Source organism: Dermacentor variabilis, chromosome 8, assembly GCF_050947875.1.
Source record: "Dermacentor variabilis isolate Ectoservices chromosome 8, ASM5094787v1, whole genome shotgun sequence".
NCBI lineage: Eukaryota > Metazoa > Arthropoda > Arachnida > Ixodida > Ixodidae > Dermacentor > Dermacentor variabilis.
Genome location: NC_134575.1, coordinates 78,221,226 through 78,238,307, shown reverse-complemented (window position 1 = coordinate 78,238,307; position 17,082 = coordinate 78,221,226). Strand labels below are relative to the sequence as shown.

At 44.5% G+C, this 17,082-nt stretch overlaps 1 protein-coding gene across 1 annotated transcript in view; it reads left to right on the top strand.

Annotated features, from left to right (window-relative positions):
* LOC142590346 (uncharacterized) overlaps positions 1–17,082 on the top strand; it is a 173,888-nt gene that overhangs the window by 49,986 nt on the left and 106,820 nt on the right. Inside the window, exon 9 of the mRNA XM_075702401.1 lies at positions 6,389–6,464. Within this exon, the coding sequence (XP_075558516.1) occupies positions 6,389–6,464 (76 nt within the window). The remainder of the gene's footprint in view (positions 1–6,388; positions 6,465–17,082) is intronic.

The window sequence follows — 17,082 nt, the reverse complement described above, 5'->3', positions numbered from 1 at the left end:
CTCGTGCGTAAGAATGCGCGAACGCGGCTAGCCAATGAAGAGTTCTTTGAACATTAGAGGTTCTGACGCCAGGGTTTTCAATATTTTGCTGTCACTAAGAAAGGAATCGTATTCTCTGCTTCTAACGTAGTCTTCGTTGTTTGACTGTCTGGTTTATAGTCTTCGTTATTTTATGCACAGCATGGTGTCATACAAAACATACGTTTTCAAGGAGCTCGAATTAGGATAGGTCCATTGGTCATCATCCTATGAGTTCGTACTAATAAACAAAATTTCGGTAATGTCGTTGGGTGGCATTTCAACATCGATCAGTCCCAACAGCGATCATCATGATAATGACACCATTCTCTGGGTACTGCAGATGACGGGTGATGCGTTATAGTACGAAACGTTTGGAAATAGGGAAACGTGAAAACGATGTGCGGTTCGCTAACATTCGCCCCACAAATAATAATAATAATAATAATAATAATAATAATAATAATAATAATAATAATAATTGATGAACAACGTATAGAAGCACTTTCCAGCCCCCATGCGGAGTGAGCAGGGCAGCACAAGGGTTGAAATCACAATCGGGTTAAATATACTGCCGAAAGAACTGACACATAGCCACATAGGAGTCAGATACGACAGCGTTGTTGCGATTTGAGTGAAATAATTGTGTTAATGCTACTTAAGAAATAATTGCGTCGTACAGATGAAGGGAAACGTGTAGATAACGTAGATAGGGCCAGTCGGTTTCAGCTAGCTTATACTCTTCCTAATGTGGGGGAAGTATATTAGAACAGGAGAAATTAGCAGCATCATATTAGCCGAAAAAGTCAGTGTTATAAAAAAAAACAATGTTTTCCTTGTCATGCCTGATATTCCACATGTGCTGCTCTTGCTGCCGCTTATGTGGCGATGCCTAACGGTGACTGATTGTGAATGAAGGGTGTACGAATGCCTGAATAAGAGTCAGAGCAGGCTTGATTGCAGACATAAAAAATTGTAACACCCTGGCTCTCTGTGGGTCACTACGACGGAAATTTACGGATGTCAAAATTCGATATTTGGCATCTATGCTGTACGATGTGTCGTTTCGCTGCTTGAATACTACTGGCATTAACAACCGTCGACAACCATTGTACTGGGGCCTAAGTGAATTTATTTATTTTTGGCCGCTGCCAATTCGCTCACTCTATACATGCAGTAGCGTATTTTAATGTGCGCCTATGTAATAGTGGTAGAACGTCACCTACGCATAAAACTTGTATAAAACTTGCATAAAACAGACAAACGTAACTGACAAAAAGTCGCCTTCAGCAACACAATCTTAGTTAAATATGTCTTAATGCTGTTTATTACGTATCTACTGTTCAGTATCTACATATTAGGCTTTTTGGAGCCCTCTCTCACTATTTCGCTCTGTCCTTCTCGCTCTTTCTCTCGTTTGCAGCGCCCAGGCTTGCCGGAAGAGTTGACCGAGAAGAAGTGAGTAGCGCAATAATTGAACATTTTAAGCCCTTTGGTCAAACGGCAAGTTGACATGTCGGCTACATCGCAAGAAGCTATAGGGCATAGAAAGTTTTACACAGGGTTGCTCTGAAACAAATTTGTACGCCTGAAAGTAAATTCACACTAGTACAGTCAATGAGCGAGGGACCTTCGCATGACCATAACTGCTAGAGCTCTGATAAGCTCACCTAATGGGCCGACTGCACCTGCTTTCCGTCCACGTACGTAGTTTCGAGGAGGATAAAGATGAGGTGGTTGCGTGCGAGTCGTGTTGTACAACAGTCTTGATACTGAGGCACAATTTGAGACAAAAATTTTTCCCACATCGCCGTATGCAGGTTTATTTGTCGTGAAATACTTCAGGCACATCATTTGTACGGCCGCTCGAGTGATCCAGGGGATATCACGCTCTGTCGCTGAGGAGGACACAAATTCACAATTCCTTGGCAACGGCCATATTGTTGTGGGAATCGCCAGCAGTATAAGAACGATACGCCCACCCAGCATTTGGAATATGATTGATTTGAAATTTTGCTGAAGCGGTTATATAAATGTTGCAAAATGGTTGAGAAGAAAATGGCGTTGAAACGAGGACTGTTTTCCTCGTGATGATAGCAAATAAACTAGATCGCCTAAATGCATTGTGTATATTCGCTCATGGAAGTAAAATTCCACTCTTACATTCAAGGAGCCAGTGACTTTAGCTCGCATGAAATAATGCTAGTGCTTTGGATAGCTCACCTGGTGCGGCAACTGATCCCGGCCAAATTCCTTTCGCAGGCACAGTATTGGTGAGGATGAATTTGAGCATAAAAAGGATCCACATTTTATTTCGTATATCTAGCGACGCATACGCATGCGCAGATAAACGTAGGTTCTATAAACTTTCTCGCCTTTTTTTTATTACAAGATTTTGGTCTTGCTAATATCAACTGCCTCTTTCATCTTGTTTTTATACAATGTGCCTCTGAATGGCATTTTCTCGACCTGGAAAGGTCCATGTGCATTATATGCTTCCATATCTACAACATGAATATTTCATGGTTGAAAATAACGGCGCGCAGTTACCGTAGGTGTTAGTCGCGCCTCTAGAAGATTTCCCGTTGAGAATTTACTTTTCTTTAGTTCTTTTCTTCTGCGCAATTTGTGTCGGGTTGTGTATGAATTTATGCAGCTTACAAGAAGTTTTAGTTGCAAATATACATGAAACCAACAGTTGCTATTGTAGTAGACTGTTTCTTCTCTCGCTGTAATGCCTTCTGTGTCACGGGTAATAAATAAAAATGAAATTTGTCTACATTGATTAACGTGCTTTTTTTGACAACTAATGCTAGTAATAACTAGTAACTAAACTAGTAATGTTTCCCGGGGTCATAGTTCTGGCTCAATTTCCCAGAACTCACAGCACGCATCGTGCGTATCTCATACACTTATTCTTTTGTGCCTCTCCAGTGCGGCGTAATCCACAGTAATCCACAAATGATTGTGCCAGCATTAGCCCTTCTCTTCCTCCCAGGCAAGTGGAGAGGAGGAGGGAGCGCGCGTTGCTTTCAGGTTTAACAGGAGAGGGCGTGAATGAGGAGGGTTTGGAGGGAACACACGTTTTCTTGGTTCATGTGCCGCGAGCCAAGGGAGAAGTAGGAGGGGTAGGTTTGGCGGCCGCTGGTGCTGCGACCGCGGCAAGACGGATTTACATACGAATACGCGAAACAGGCCTGACGAGCGTAGCAACCAACTGTCGAAGTACGCAATTCGTATTTGCCATGTCATGCCTGAACGCTTGCCGGAAAGCAAATTTCGCGCCCGGAGGCGGTCCCGCGAGCTTTTAATGCGAAAGCCTTATATTCCCCATGAAGCCGAAGGGCGTCCTTCGGGCGTTAACAACCGATGGTACAAAAAACCCCCGTGATCAAGGGACGAAGTCACGCACCTGGCGCTGGACCTGGTGCGGGTGGCACTGCGAAATCCCACGATGAACACTCACGGCGTCGGACGCACGCCGGGGCCCACACCCGAAAAATTCACTTTCCCCAATTTGCGAATTGAGTTGACCCACGTTCCAAACCGACCTGACCCTATTCCAAGATTGACTTGGCCCCCATAAAAAATGACTTAGCCCAATTCGAAAATAGAGTTGACCCATGTTCCAAACCAGCCTGGCCGAAGTGCAAAATTTGGATGACCCACCGCCAAAATTCACTTTGACCAATACGAAAATTGAGTTGACCTACGTTTTAAAGCTGACCTGGCTCACTCCTATAACTGACTTGGCCCACCCTGAAAAGCTTAGTCTCCCACTGCCAAGATTGAGTTTGCCCAATTCGAAAACTGAGTGCGAAACCGACCTGGCCCCCTCCTGTAATTGACTTGGCTCACACCCAAAAAATGGGTCACCCATCCTCGAAATTGACTTTTCCAGATTCGAGCACATTACCAAGTAAAGATATCGCGCAGAAAAATCAGAATTATTTCGCGTTGAACGCACCTAAGGAGACTAAAGTGCCTCTGTCAACTTTTCAAGTTACGGCTATGAACTTGCGAAACGTTTGGTGTATAACTCTCAGAGATGTGTGTCCTTGGCGTTTGCAAGGTCGTTCGCAGCCCTAGCTCGTGGTGTCGGTGACAGTTCTGTGTAAAAATCCTCCGGTAAATGCCCTGTGGCCGGTGCAAGGGCCCTGTGAAAATTGTTTACTCTGCTGTGCTTTCTGGAAGATTTGGTTTGTTAACTGAACATTCTTTTAAACAAAAGTTTGCCAATTCTTGCTCTACTATATCGTCGTCTATATGCCTACACTTGGGTACTAAATACTGACATTTGTCTACAAAAATCCACAATACGAGATTAAGTCCACCAGTTTAAGTCCATCATTAGGTACGCAGTTTATGACTAAAGTCTTTGTGGAACAGCGAATGAGAGGCAGCAATAATAATTTTTGTGTTTAGAGCAGGCACAAATGGTGAGGAAGCTTGGCAAGCGCGTACAGCTTTTTTCTTAAAACGATGGTTAGATCAATCAGCCATTCTCCCGCTGCAGTGTAAACAATGAGAAATGTGCACACATTGTTTAGAAAAGACAAGAGCTGTCTGTGGAAATTCCAAACAAAGCTATACCAAACGTTGGGTTGAGGACATTCCAGCTTCCTGCCTGGTGATTTTTCTATATTGCGGAAAATTTCCCGTAAATTTTTTTCTTTGTGTATGCTTATCGTGTCGGTTTTATACGCAGAGAGATAGAAAGTAAACGATTCTTTGTGGGTATTTATAAGTGACGTTCCTAAACGCCTGCCTAACTTTGGATGACCCTGACATGTCGAGTGCACATATGACGTAGTTAGACGTCCATTTGCTCAATATGTCCTAATAATTTCCGCCCTTTGGCGAGACAAGGCTAATTTCTATTTTGCATATTAGTATATTCCACTTGGATGTTTACCCACTTACATTGTTTAAACATTGGTTATTTTAAGACCATAATGGCAGTAGAGTAGAGACTACGAGTCCATCTTTTTTGCTATGGAATAGAAGCGAGGACGAAGACTATATCAATCCTTAGTAATCGGCACTTTAGTTAAGCATTCGATAAATAAATGTTCCATGGCAAGAGCTTCGTAGATATGTTGTACTTGTCTGTTTCGCTAATTCGCGAGTGCGCTTCTATTCATTGCATATTTCACCTACTAATGGCAGCACTTGTCGTGGTTCAAATGAAATTTAAGTACTAGCTGCACATGCTGGTCTCCCTTGAATAGGCTCGTTTCATAACGACACCTACAACTGCACTTTACACGTCATCAGAGAAGCAAACCGAACTCGCACACGGTGTTTGCAAAAAGAAAGCGACCATGCCGCCATTAGCCTGGCCAAAATGCATCGCGGGAAAACGACCTTTACTATTACGAAAATAGTTTAATGTTGAATTTTCATCGATCGGTGCTCTAGCGGCGTCCGCTTAGTGGCAATCCTGAGGCCATTCCCTGAACTACGGTGACGAAATAGGTTTCCGGTAAATTTGGAAATCAGCGTTCATTGAGACTTCGCGGGAAAATAATACAAATCAAGGCACGAAGCCCCCCAAATTGGTGTAGGAATATGTAGACATACGCGCTATAGCATCGGGATGTCTCCTGCGTGGGTGTGTCCTTGGTGCTGGCAGGCTTGAATGATGCAGTTGAAATTATCAGGTTTCGCGTCCGAGAGCAACACAACGCTTCGAGAAACGCCGCAGTTGGCGACTCCTGAACAATTTGTACCGCCAGGTGTTCTTAACGTGCATTTACATGCAAGTACACGAGCTTTTCTTTAGCACTCTCGTAGCCATAGAAATGCGGGCGCCCAGGCCATAAACTGAATCTGCAGTCTTGTTCTCAAGAGGAAAAGGCTATATAGCCCCTGTGCCACTGCGGTCGGTGATCCTTCAATAGCAACAATTTCCCGAAAGCAAATGCTTCAGGATGCATGCCAACTAAAGCGTTGTTTAGTGTTGATATTGCAGGCACTGATTTCCGCCAGCGGCAATCGCGTGCAGTCGGAAATGTTCTTGCCTGCCTCGGCGTTATTAGGCGTTTCTTGAAGTCATTCTTTGGTACAGAGATGCGAGATACGCCTTGGTAAATCTATGGCTGTAGCATTTTCCTGAGAAATAAAGGGTCGCAGATATGGCTATTGCTGGCAGTAAGGACGGTATTCGTGCGGGTTGCAAATAGAGAAAAGCTGTTGTTTTGCAGATATTTAAAGCAAATTAGATCTTAGGCATAAGGTGTTAATTATTCCGTGTGCTCGCGCCAAGCTTTTGCTTTACGCCGACCTAGTTCAACGCCGTCATCACCGCGAGAAATTCGGAACATTGTTCACTTTTCTCACAAGCACAACTCGCCCTTCTCTCAACCAGGAGCCGCCGGCCGGAATGAAGGCAATATCCGGTGGATTGCTAATCGTGATGGCTGGATTACAGGGAATCGCCGACGGTGAGTCACTTTGATAACACTGCCTTTTTTCGACACAAAGGAGTTGTGAATCATTTTTAAACAATACTCGGCTATATATATATTTCCACCACCGTTCAAATGCCTTCCGAACCATGTTGCAAGAATGTTCTCCAAATGTAGCGCTTAGATATTTGAAACGTAATATGTACCTATATTGTGACATAAAGGGTGGGCGAAATTTACAAATATATGTGGAAAATTCACATCCAAGATAGCAGAATAACAAACACGAACGTGCTTTTCCGAATATCATCGTCGTCCTTCCGAGCGCTTTCTGCAGAATGCGGGAATGGCCTGTAGGATATTACCGCCGGCGGTTGGAGTGCCGTATAAGCATTTACAAGGAAAGGGTTTTAGGCTGAAACGTACTGCTTGAGAAGGCACACACGCATGATGTCGGTGGACGAAAATGAAAATGACGACTGACCATTAACGGAGTGTCTTAGTATGTGAACTCTGGCGTAGCTGGCGCGGTACCTGTTAGGGCCTGGTGTAGGGGGAAAGTTTCGAAGATGGGTAGACGTTCAGCACAATGCGTTGGCGGGCTAGTTGGTGCGAATCCATGAATACTTTGTTAAGCGCAAAAAGACAGACAAATGATGTCAGTTGAGAGTAGCGCCTTGTCCTGTCGTCTTTCTTGTGTCTGTCTTTTTGCGCTTAACAAAGTATTCATGGGTAGACGTGGTGGCAAGGCGTCCAAAAAGAATCAAGGAGCCTGGCTTCAAGTGAGGGTTTCTGTGATTGCTATCGTAACGTGCCTTTTCAGTCATCTACGAGGAAGAGAGACGGTGCTACGCAATGTGACGAGCTTGAGTTTGAGTTTGTGTACGAGCAATGGCGTCGCGGGAATGTTCTGCAGAAGCGTGCGTAGATGATGGAAGTAGTGTCTCAAAATACAACGGGGATAGCGGCCAAATAACATTCTGCAGGTGGTAGGCAGTGGTTAGTTTGTATTGTGTGGAACGCGAGCGAAGAATATCATCGAAAACTTATGAGCGCGATCTGTCAGCAGCTGCCGTGGAGAGCCGTTGTCGGGGATTACGTCATGAAGCAGCAAATATTCAACCTCAGGGGCGCAACTAATCGGCAGTACCCGTGTGATGGCCCACAGTATCGCGTAGCCAGTGATGCACTTGTTCCCAGAAATGCTCGCCGGAAATTGTCCAACGAGGACATGGCCGGTGCTGTAGAACGGACTAGCTGGAATGCGTATAGGCTGAAGTGGGCCGGCAGGCTGCAAGGGCGAACGCTTGCGGCGTTGGAAGGACTCGCAACTAGCAACGTATCGGTGCACAGAACGGTAAAGGCCTGGGCAGAAGAGCCATCGCCGCACGCGGGCGTATTTACGGGATACTGCGATGTGGCAAGCTTTTGCGGCATCGTGGAGCTGGTGTAGAATAGCACTGAGGGGCGTAGCTCCTATGAGCAGAAGCTCGGGACCGTCGGAGTTGGCACTGCGACCGTAGAGAACATTGTCGCGGAGCACGAACAGCTGAGGGACAGGTCGAAGTGATTAGAGCGTGGACGATCGACGATGGAGCACAAGTTTGCATCGATGAGCTGTTGACTGCGTATATCACCCAAGCCGGAGATGGTAATGACGCAGAGGCCGGAATAGTTGGCAGTGAAGTCTGGAGGGTCCGCGGGATGACGTGATAGGCAATCGGCGTCTTGGTGCATGGCGCCGGACTTGTATAGGACCTCAGTGCTGTATTCTTGAAGCTTTTAGGACCTAGTGACCAAGTCGTCCTGTCGGGCTTGTTTCTCGGAATTTTGAGAATCACAGCCCACAAGCAAATGTCATGAAACAGAACACCGATAGCGCATGCCTTTAATATTTGAGAATATTTAAATATTAAAAGTGCGAAACATTAACAGAAACGCGAAAACGATGCAATTGTTTAATGCGGCTGGTGGACAACCTCCAGCATCGACCAACCCAAGAGGCCGCGTTTCTACCAATAAGCTCGCCGTCGGGCATAGCGTCTGCCGCCACCGTTTGCCATTAAACAATTCGGTAACATAAGGTGCAGTTACTGGCAAGAGCGAGAAGCAGTCAGGGGTCTTTGAATGCTGTCGCGTTCCACTCTTCAGATGAAGCTTTAGCTCGGGCCCATTTCTGGCGCGGCCTATTCAAGTAAACGTGAAACGCAAGAAAGTTTTACTCAGATAACCCCTCGATCGATATTAATAAAATTTGTTGGATGGGAAGGAGAAAGTTAAGCTCTAGTGCCTTTCGGAAGCAGCATTTCGATTTAGGGCCTGAATTTTGTTAAAAAGATTTTTAAGAATTCGGGACCTTGAGAAATATAGAAGGACAAAGTTTACAAATTAATAACTCTGCATCAAGAACAGATATCGCGGTTCTGTAAACGGCATGCATTAGATCATTGAAAGCGGACAAATTATGTATGTCATTTTGTATCTTACGTAAATTTGTCACGTTGTGTTAAAGGGCACTGCAATAGCTATATTCCCATATTACTACATTTTTTTAGAATCATGTGTAACATATAAATTTTTTCCGATTTAGATGTACTATGAGATGCAATTCAGGGAATTGTGATATCATTTATCATTGCGAAGGTAGAGGTGTAAGCTTGATAGTTCTCGTTCTCTGAAAATTTGCGATTTTTTTTCTAATTTTGAATAAGCAGCTGATATTAATCAAACATTTGAAACCTTAAGTCACTAGATTTTAAGTTTTCCTTTTATATCCAAGAAATATCATCAAATTTGGCCCCGTGATTGCCGAGAAAAACGAATTATCCATTCACATGTATTTAGATAGGAGCACCCGAGCTAAAGCTTCCTTAAAGGCAGCTTAAAGACAAAGTAAGCGCATTTCCAGTTTTTTTGATGTTGCTGCTCGTGGAATATCTTAACGTTTTAGATTTCGAGTTTTTCCGCCACCTACCCAGATAATTTTGACAGGCGTGTTTTCGAAGCTAAGCTGTTGTATATGAGAAGCTTGTTGTATATGAGAGCGTCGTGAAGTAGTAGCTCATAGTGCTTTCGCGATATCAACCGTGTTGTACGCGAAAGGAGGACGAATTCCTACGTCCTATAAAAACATTGCCCAACATAAATACTACGGTGTTATTCAGCGTAGCCGCCACCGAGTTGGCCTTTTTCTTGGGAAAAAACACCATCCATTAAGGTACTATTTCTTTCTGTGTTCAGATAATTACACCATCTTAACCTCGCTCCTATATAACGTGGTAGTTCAAGAAGGTGTCACAAAATTGAAGAAAATATACTTAGTGGTTTTTTATATGAAATCCTGATTCAGTGAGATCTTCCACTGGCAGAGGAACAACTAGTGATTCCGAATGCCTCCTCCTAAAATATGGTCGTCTTGCGTAAAATTTGAAACAACTTTCTGGAGATGAACACATTGCGCGGAAAAACAGTTGCTACAGGTCAGCATTTCTTGCGCTTCTGCATTTCTTGCACATTAAATGATGCAGTGGAAATCGTAGCGTTTGGCATTCCAAGGCAACGTGCGGCGAAGAGAGGAAAAAATGTGGTTTCACATATGGTAAAGCCATAATCTTATTATGAAATACCTCCGTTGTGGGGGCTGCGGAAAAAATAATTCGGACCACCTGGTTTTCTCTACGTGCACCTAAATCACGAAAGAAGAGCGCTTTTAAATTCGTTAAATACATTACATTTGCTAAATACTTCTGGACACTCTGAAGGTGACCGAAGGAATTAACTGATGTGAATGCCCGACCTAAACGTTTGCCTCGCTAGCAGGTGATCCTAAAGCACCACCTGGATAATTGGAAGTTAATGGTGATGACTCTTGGAAGCCTCCGCCAGGAGGATGAGTGGCAGCGCTGAAAAGGCCAAGCGTGGCTTCCATGACGACGTGGAGCAGTTCTTCAGAGACCTCGCTCTACAGGTGAGTAGCTGCTACAGACGCTGCATAGATTTTCCTAACACCTACCTGATGCGTGACACATTCTCTAAGCTCATTAACCTGTATAAAGTTAGTGCTTTTGCGACGGGTGGTCCTTACATACAACGCATAATACTGAATGTTTGAAACCAGCCCCGCCTCCGTGGTGCTGATTGGGCGGCACGCCCAGCGTGCTGCAAATCTCGGGGGGGCCATGTTTGGAATTTGCGTCATATCCGCCAACCACATGAATGTGTCGTTTGCATAAGCGCTCTTTAATGGCCCATATTATAAAGGAAAGAGGAAATTAAAGTCCCGCAGTTCCATTATTTCTTCAATCGCACACGCCACTAAAATAAAACCAATTAAGCTTTTGGGAAATGTTGCTGCTGGTGACCTTTAACAATGGCGCCAGGAATCTAGTTACAACAACGTGATGCCAGGCCGCAACGTCGTTCTTGCCCATGTAGTGTTTATAATACAACGCCCGTCTTCGGAGCTAAATAAAAAGGATCAGAAGGTCAGAGCCTCTTCGGCTGTAACCATCATAAATGATAAAAGTTTGGCGATTATCTATAAAATGTGAAAATGTGTATACCTTAATAAAAGGCCCCATGTTTTAGCGTACTTGTAAGCATGGTGCTACCAAATCGGGTTCGTTCTCGGTTAAATGCTACATATGCGGGAGTAAATTGCATATATGAACTATCATGCACCAAGATTTAAGTAATGATATTGCCACGTAATTTAGGTAATTAGGTAGTCTACGTAAGTGGCAAGGCAACTTAGTTTGCCTTCGCTTGGAGATACTCAAATTATTTTTTGCGTTCTACCTAATTACATAATAAGTCTTAATCAATTAGTAGTCAGCTTCTTAAACACTATAATTAGATGAAAAGTGCCAAAGAGAAAGTTGTAGAGCAACTTGAAATACTCCCGATACAGCTTTCTGTTGATCATTACGTGGTGCTAAACAATGTTTTTTCCGAGCATGAAAGAAGCCCTCGAATACACGCAAAATTGCCGCGCTCCAGGACGCTCGACGTTTATATATATATATATATATAATCTTAATAAAACGGCATTTTATGCATTCAAGCGCAAGTGTAACTGGACACCGCCAATGCATTTCTCCGCAAAGTTCTGGAATTATCTCAAAACGGGTGTAATCTTGAGTATTCATTCCAAGTGGATCTGCTACTTGGCTAGAATTTGCAAATCGTAGGGTGGGCCATGAGGTAATTAGTTTAAACGTTAGTTACCGAATCTTTGTTAATTTGTCGATTATTCATTTTAATTTAAGTGCAAGTAGATTCCGCCGTTTCGAGTAGACTGCCTCGTGAAATACAGTTGTACTATCTGCCACAGGCAACCCTTAACAATTTTTGAAAGTATTCGGTGAACTACCCTGTGTATATGAACGAAGTGCAGGTGCACATTGATAAGCAGAAACAAACATTTAATTTTTAGGGTTCCGTAGTGGTCCGGCCTTCATTGAGAGTGTGATTGCAAGCACCCAGAGCTCAGTTTATTCAGTTTCCATGTAAGAGTGAACTATAAGAAAGAAGCAAAAAAGAAAACGGAGGGCGTCATGCAACCCCCAACACGCGCATGTTCACTCAGAAAAAAAAAAAACGCAGGTAGTTTATGAGCACAAACAAGCGTACATTCAGTAGCGTCCACAAGGAAGGGACTTGAGGAATATAAGATGGAAAGACGCATCCACAGGAATCCAGTGGAGAGCGGTCACATTTTGGCATAGAGCATGCGAGAGGTCGCAGCTGCCAGAAGAGTGCTCCTCTTGTTCTTTGTTTGAATTTAACTGCAACTTTTGTGACACCACGAAGATCGTCAATACAACCCCACTTGTTCCTAGCATACCCGCACTGTGACGTTCACTAACCTCTGCATTCCTTTGCATAAGTGTATTACTGGATGTGACGGTGAGAGCGGTGCCGAAGTGCAGTGAAGTAAAACGCCGATATCGGTGAGGCCGGTATTATTGGAATATCAAATTAATCTGAGAAGAATGAGAGTTAATGCACGTTTAATGAATACCGTTCTGACAAGCAATAAGTATGTGCATATTCTGTATGCGGCACGTATCTCTGTGTGTGCACGCTGCTACATACCATTATATGCTAAGCAATGCTGCCATAGCTTACAAGATATCAAGCCAATAATGATTCCATAAGTCAGTTGCTTTGATTACGCTGAAACGTGTTATGGGACTACCCATCCTGCTTTACAATGCTGTAGTTCCACATTTTGTACGTAGTAGCAGAGTTGTCAGGAAATAAACGATCTACAGCCAGGCTACTAAAGCCATATGGCAAGGTGGCTATGGGGGAATGAAGACAATAAACTTGATATCCAGGTAAAGAGTACGAGAAATTATTTGTCATATTGTGCGATACAGAGCTCTGTGTAACGAAAAGAAAAAGCGACCAGCCCACGTTACCAGCAGCGAGCTTGCACCAAAGCGATAACACAGCGAGTGGCAATGACTCGGCCGACTTCTGTACGCGGCCCCTGCCTTAATAACGTTGTGGTTGCAACGTCGTGCATAACCGATGGAAAGGAGAACAGACTAGACCTATCTTGTGCGCAGAAGTTGAGAATGACACGACGAACAAAAGAGCGAGATGCGATATGCGCGACCTTGAGGGACCGGTAAAGAGTTGAGGAAATTATAGACCTAATGAGCGTAACTCGTATATTATAGCTGCCATTGAGCGGGAAAAATTCAGTTGCGCACCACATGTAATGTGTCGCGCACATAACGAGTATCAAAGAATGAATGCCGGAAGAGAAACAAGTGTAGTGGGGTACTGCAGAGAACTACGTGTTGGGATAAGATATTGTGAGCTGCTACAAGGCAGGGAAAGCGGGAAATTGCTAGGAGAGGCCGACGTCCTGTAGTGGACATAAATATGTTGACTATAGTAAATAATTTATATCCTTTGACTATAGTAAATAATTTATATCGGCACAGATATTTGGGCTTGCTGGTGTGAAAATTTTTTGGACTTGACATATCCCCGTCTCTCGCGTCGAGGCTCATGTGGGCTTGCAGTTGCAAGCCGATCTTATTTTAACTCTTCCTCAATTTAGCTTTCACTTACTCGTATGTGTTAAAACCATACTCGCGGAAAGTGTGCTGTGGGTATTCTTTTTTGTTTGGTTGAAATGGCAACTGCTGTAGTTTGCGCGCATTAAAAAAAAATAAAGCCAATAAAACTGATCCCTCACGCTCTCCGTTACAATTTTACTAGCTTTATATAAGTACATTTATTAGTATCAGTTCCCGTTTATTACTTTCGCCGTGCTTTTGAAAGAAAAAGCCGGGAATGCGGCAAGATGTCTCGTCGGCACCACGTAGCGTGGTAGCGTGCCGAGGTGCAAAAACACAAAGCAAAGGCAGCGTTCCTTCTACTTCCACGGCTACCATCAGTGTTCTTCGTTATCTTGATCTTCCTGGTAGCACACCCGGGAAAAATATGAGCTTCATTTCAGTTTGACGCGCATTCGCGGCAGCTATCGCAGCTCCGCATGTAGTAGGAGTGAAGAGTGAGTGAGCAGTAGCATGACAAGCCTATCAGATTTTTTCACCATTTCTCTGCTTGAGAACACTACCGACGCCAAATAAAATAACGAGGAAATGTACAGGGAGTGGGCAGACAGTAGAAGGCACGCTCTCAGCTTTCTTTTCTCGTTTTTTTCTGTAACTCGCCGACGCGGTATGTACTTGCCACGAGCTTGAGTTTTCCATTTCACGAATGTTGGCGACAGTTGCGGGTATTTCGTTCCATGCCTGCGCTTGCTCCATTAGGGCGCTTTAATTAACCTTGACAAAAATGGTTCGCTCGTTAGCTCCTTTATTGCGGCAGGAAACATTTTGAAGCTGAGTTTACGCTGCGGTGCTGTCTCCGAAATTATCTGGGTAGCCCATCTCACCCACAGCTATGCTACATATATATATATAGATATATATATAATGGACTGGGGAGCTGGGCGCGCTCAACACTGCTGCTTCGTGAAGCATCGGGGCATTGTAATTTCCGCAGTGTTTTGAGCTCCACACACGCTCTGAGTGTAGTTGCTTCTGTAGATATACATTGGAGACCCCGCCGGAAGTCTGTAACGGACGCGCACGACAGTGTGTACGTAGTAAGGAATGTTGTTTTTGTAGAAATGAACAGCTCAGAGCAGGAAGGATCAATAGAAGCTTGCGGAATATTGCCTCTGTCGACAGGTTTTCGCGAAACGAAGGATGTTCACTTGCACCTCCAGGGGCCATGCCACTGGTCCATGAAGGCACTGCCACTAATACCTTGCAACAAGCCTTCATCAGTGTCCAGCGGTGCTTGGGCGCCTTGTTGGTGCCAAACAATGACGTACTGCTGCAAGGTATGCGTAGCTAACGCTGATGTCCCATAGCTTGGCCTTTATTCTAATACAACATGCATGTACGCACAGAGCAGAGACCGAAAACACAAACGGAGTGGAATGTATAGCGCGGTGTTTGCTGTACCTTGTCATTCTTCGATGCAGCAGCTCTGGCCTAATTCACTACGATATGCATTTGCAGATAAACGTAGGTTCTATAAACTTTCTCGCCTTTTTTTTATTACAAGATTTTGGTCTTGCTAATATCAACTGCCTCTTTCATCTTGTTTTTATACAATGTGCCTCTGAATGGCATTTTCTCGACCTGGAAAGGTCCATGTGCATTATATGCTTCCATATCTACAACATGAATATTTCATGGTTGAAAATAACGGCGCGCAGTTACCGTAGGTGTTAGTTGCGCCTCTAGAAGTTTTCCCGTTGAGAATTCACTTTCCTTTAGTTCTTTTATTCTGCGCAATTTGTGTCGAGTTGTGTGTGAATTTGTGCAGCTTACAAGAAGCTTTAGTTGCAAATATACATGAAACCAACAGTTGCCATTGTAGTAGACTGTTTCTTCTCTCGCTGTAATGCCTTCTTTGTCGTGGGTAATAAATAAAAATGAAATTTGTCTACATTGATTAACGTGCTTTCTTTGACAACTAATACTAGTAATAACTAGTAACTAAACTAGTAATATTTCACGGGGTCATAGTTATGGCTTAATTTCCTAGAACTCGCCGCACGCATCGTGCGTATCTCATACACTTATTCTTTTGTGCCTCTCCAATGCGGCGTAATCCACAGTAATCCACAAATGATTGTGCCAGCATTAGCCCTTCTCTACCTCCCAGGCAAGTGGAGAGGAGGAGGGAGCGCGCATTGGTTTCAGGTTTAACAGGAGAGGGCGTGAATGAGGATGGTTTGGAGGGAACACGCGTTCTCTTGGTTCATGTGCCGCGAGCCAAGGGAGAAGTAGGAGGGGTAGGTTTGGCGGCCGCTGGTGCTGCGACCCCGACAAGACGGATTTACAACGAATACGTGAAACAGGCCTGACGAGCGTAGCAACCAACTGTCGAAGTACAGCCGCCCTGATTTTTAATAATATAGCGCGAGCGTCGACTGAACTGCTGGTGAGCGCCTTATAACGGCGATAAGCGTGCAACAAGGCGAGAGTTCGCGCACGAGCCTTGTTGCCTTGTTGCACTCGCCTTGTTGCACGCTCTTGTTGCACGCTTATCGCCGTTATAAGGCGCTCACCAGCAGTTCAGTCGACGCTCGCGCTATATTATTAAAAATCAGGGCGGCTGTACGCAATTCGTATTTGCCATGTCATGCCTGAAAGCTTGCCGGAAAGCAAATTTCGCGCCCGGAGGCGGTCCCGCGAGCTTTTAATGCGAAAGCCTTATATTCCCCATGAAGCCGAAGGGCGTCCTTCGGGCGTTAACAACCGATGGTACAAAAAACCCCCGTGATCAAGGAACGAAGTCACGCACCTGGCGCTGGACCTGGTGCGGGTGGCAGTGCGAAATCCCACGATGAACACTCATGGTGTCGGACGCACGCCGGGGCCCACACCCAAAAAATTCACTTTCCCCAATTTGCGAATTGAGTTGACCCACGTTCCAAACCGACCTGACCCTATTCCAAGATTGACTTGGCCCCCATAAAAAATGACTTAGCCCAATTCGAAAATAGAGTTGACCCATGTTCCAAACCAGCCTGGCCGAAGTGCAAAATTTGGATGACCCACCCCCAAAATTCACTTTGACCAATACGAAAATTGAGTTGACCTACGTTTTAAAGCTGACCTGGCTCACTCCTATAACTGACTTGGCCCACCCTGAAAAGCATAGTCTCCCACTGCCAAGATTGTGTTTTCCCAATTCGAAAACTGAGTGCGAAACCGACCTGGCCCCCTCCTGTAATTGACTTGGCTCACACCCAAAAAATGGGTCACCCATCCTCGAAATTGACTTTTCCAGATTCGAGCACATTACCAAGTAAAGATATCGCGCAGAAAAATCGGAATTATTTCGCGTTGAACGCACCTAAGGAGACTAAAGTGCCTCTGTCAATTTTTCAAGTTACGGCTATGAACTTGCGAAACGTTTGGTGTATAACTCTCAGAGATGTGTGTCCTTGGCGTTTGCAAGGTCGTTCGCAGCCCTAGCTCGTGGTGTCGTTGACAGTTCTGTGTAAAAATCCTCCGGTAAATGCCCTGTGGCCGGTGCAAGGGCCCTGTGGAAATTGTTTACTCGGCTGTGCTTTCTGGAAGATTTGGTTTGTTAACTGAACATT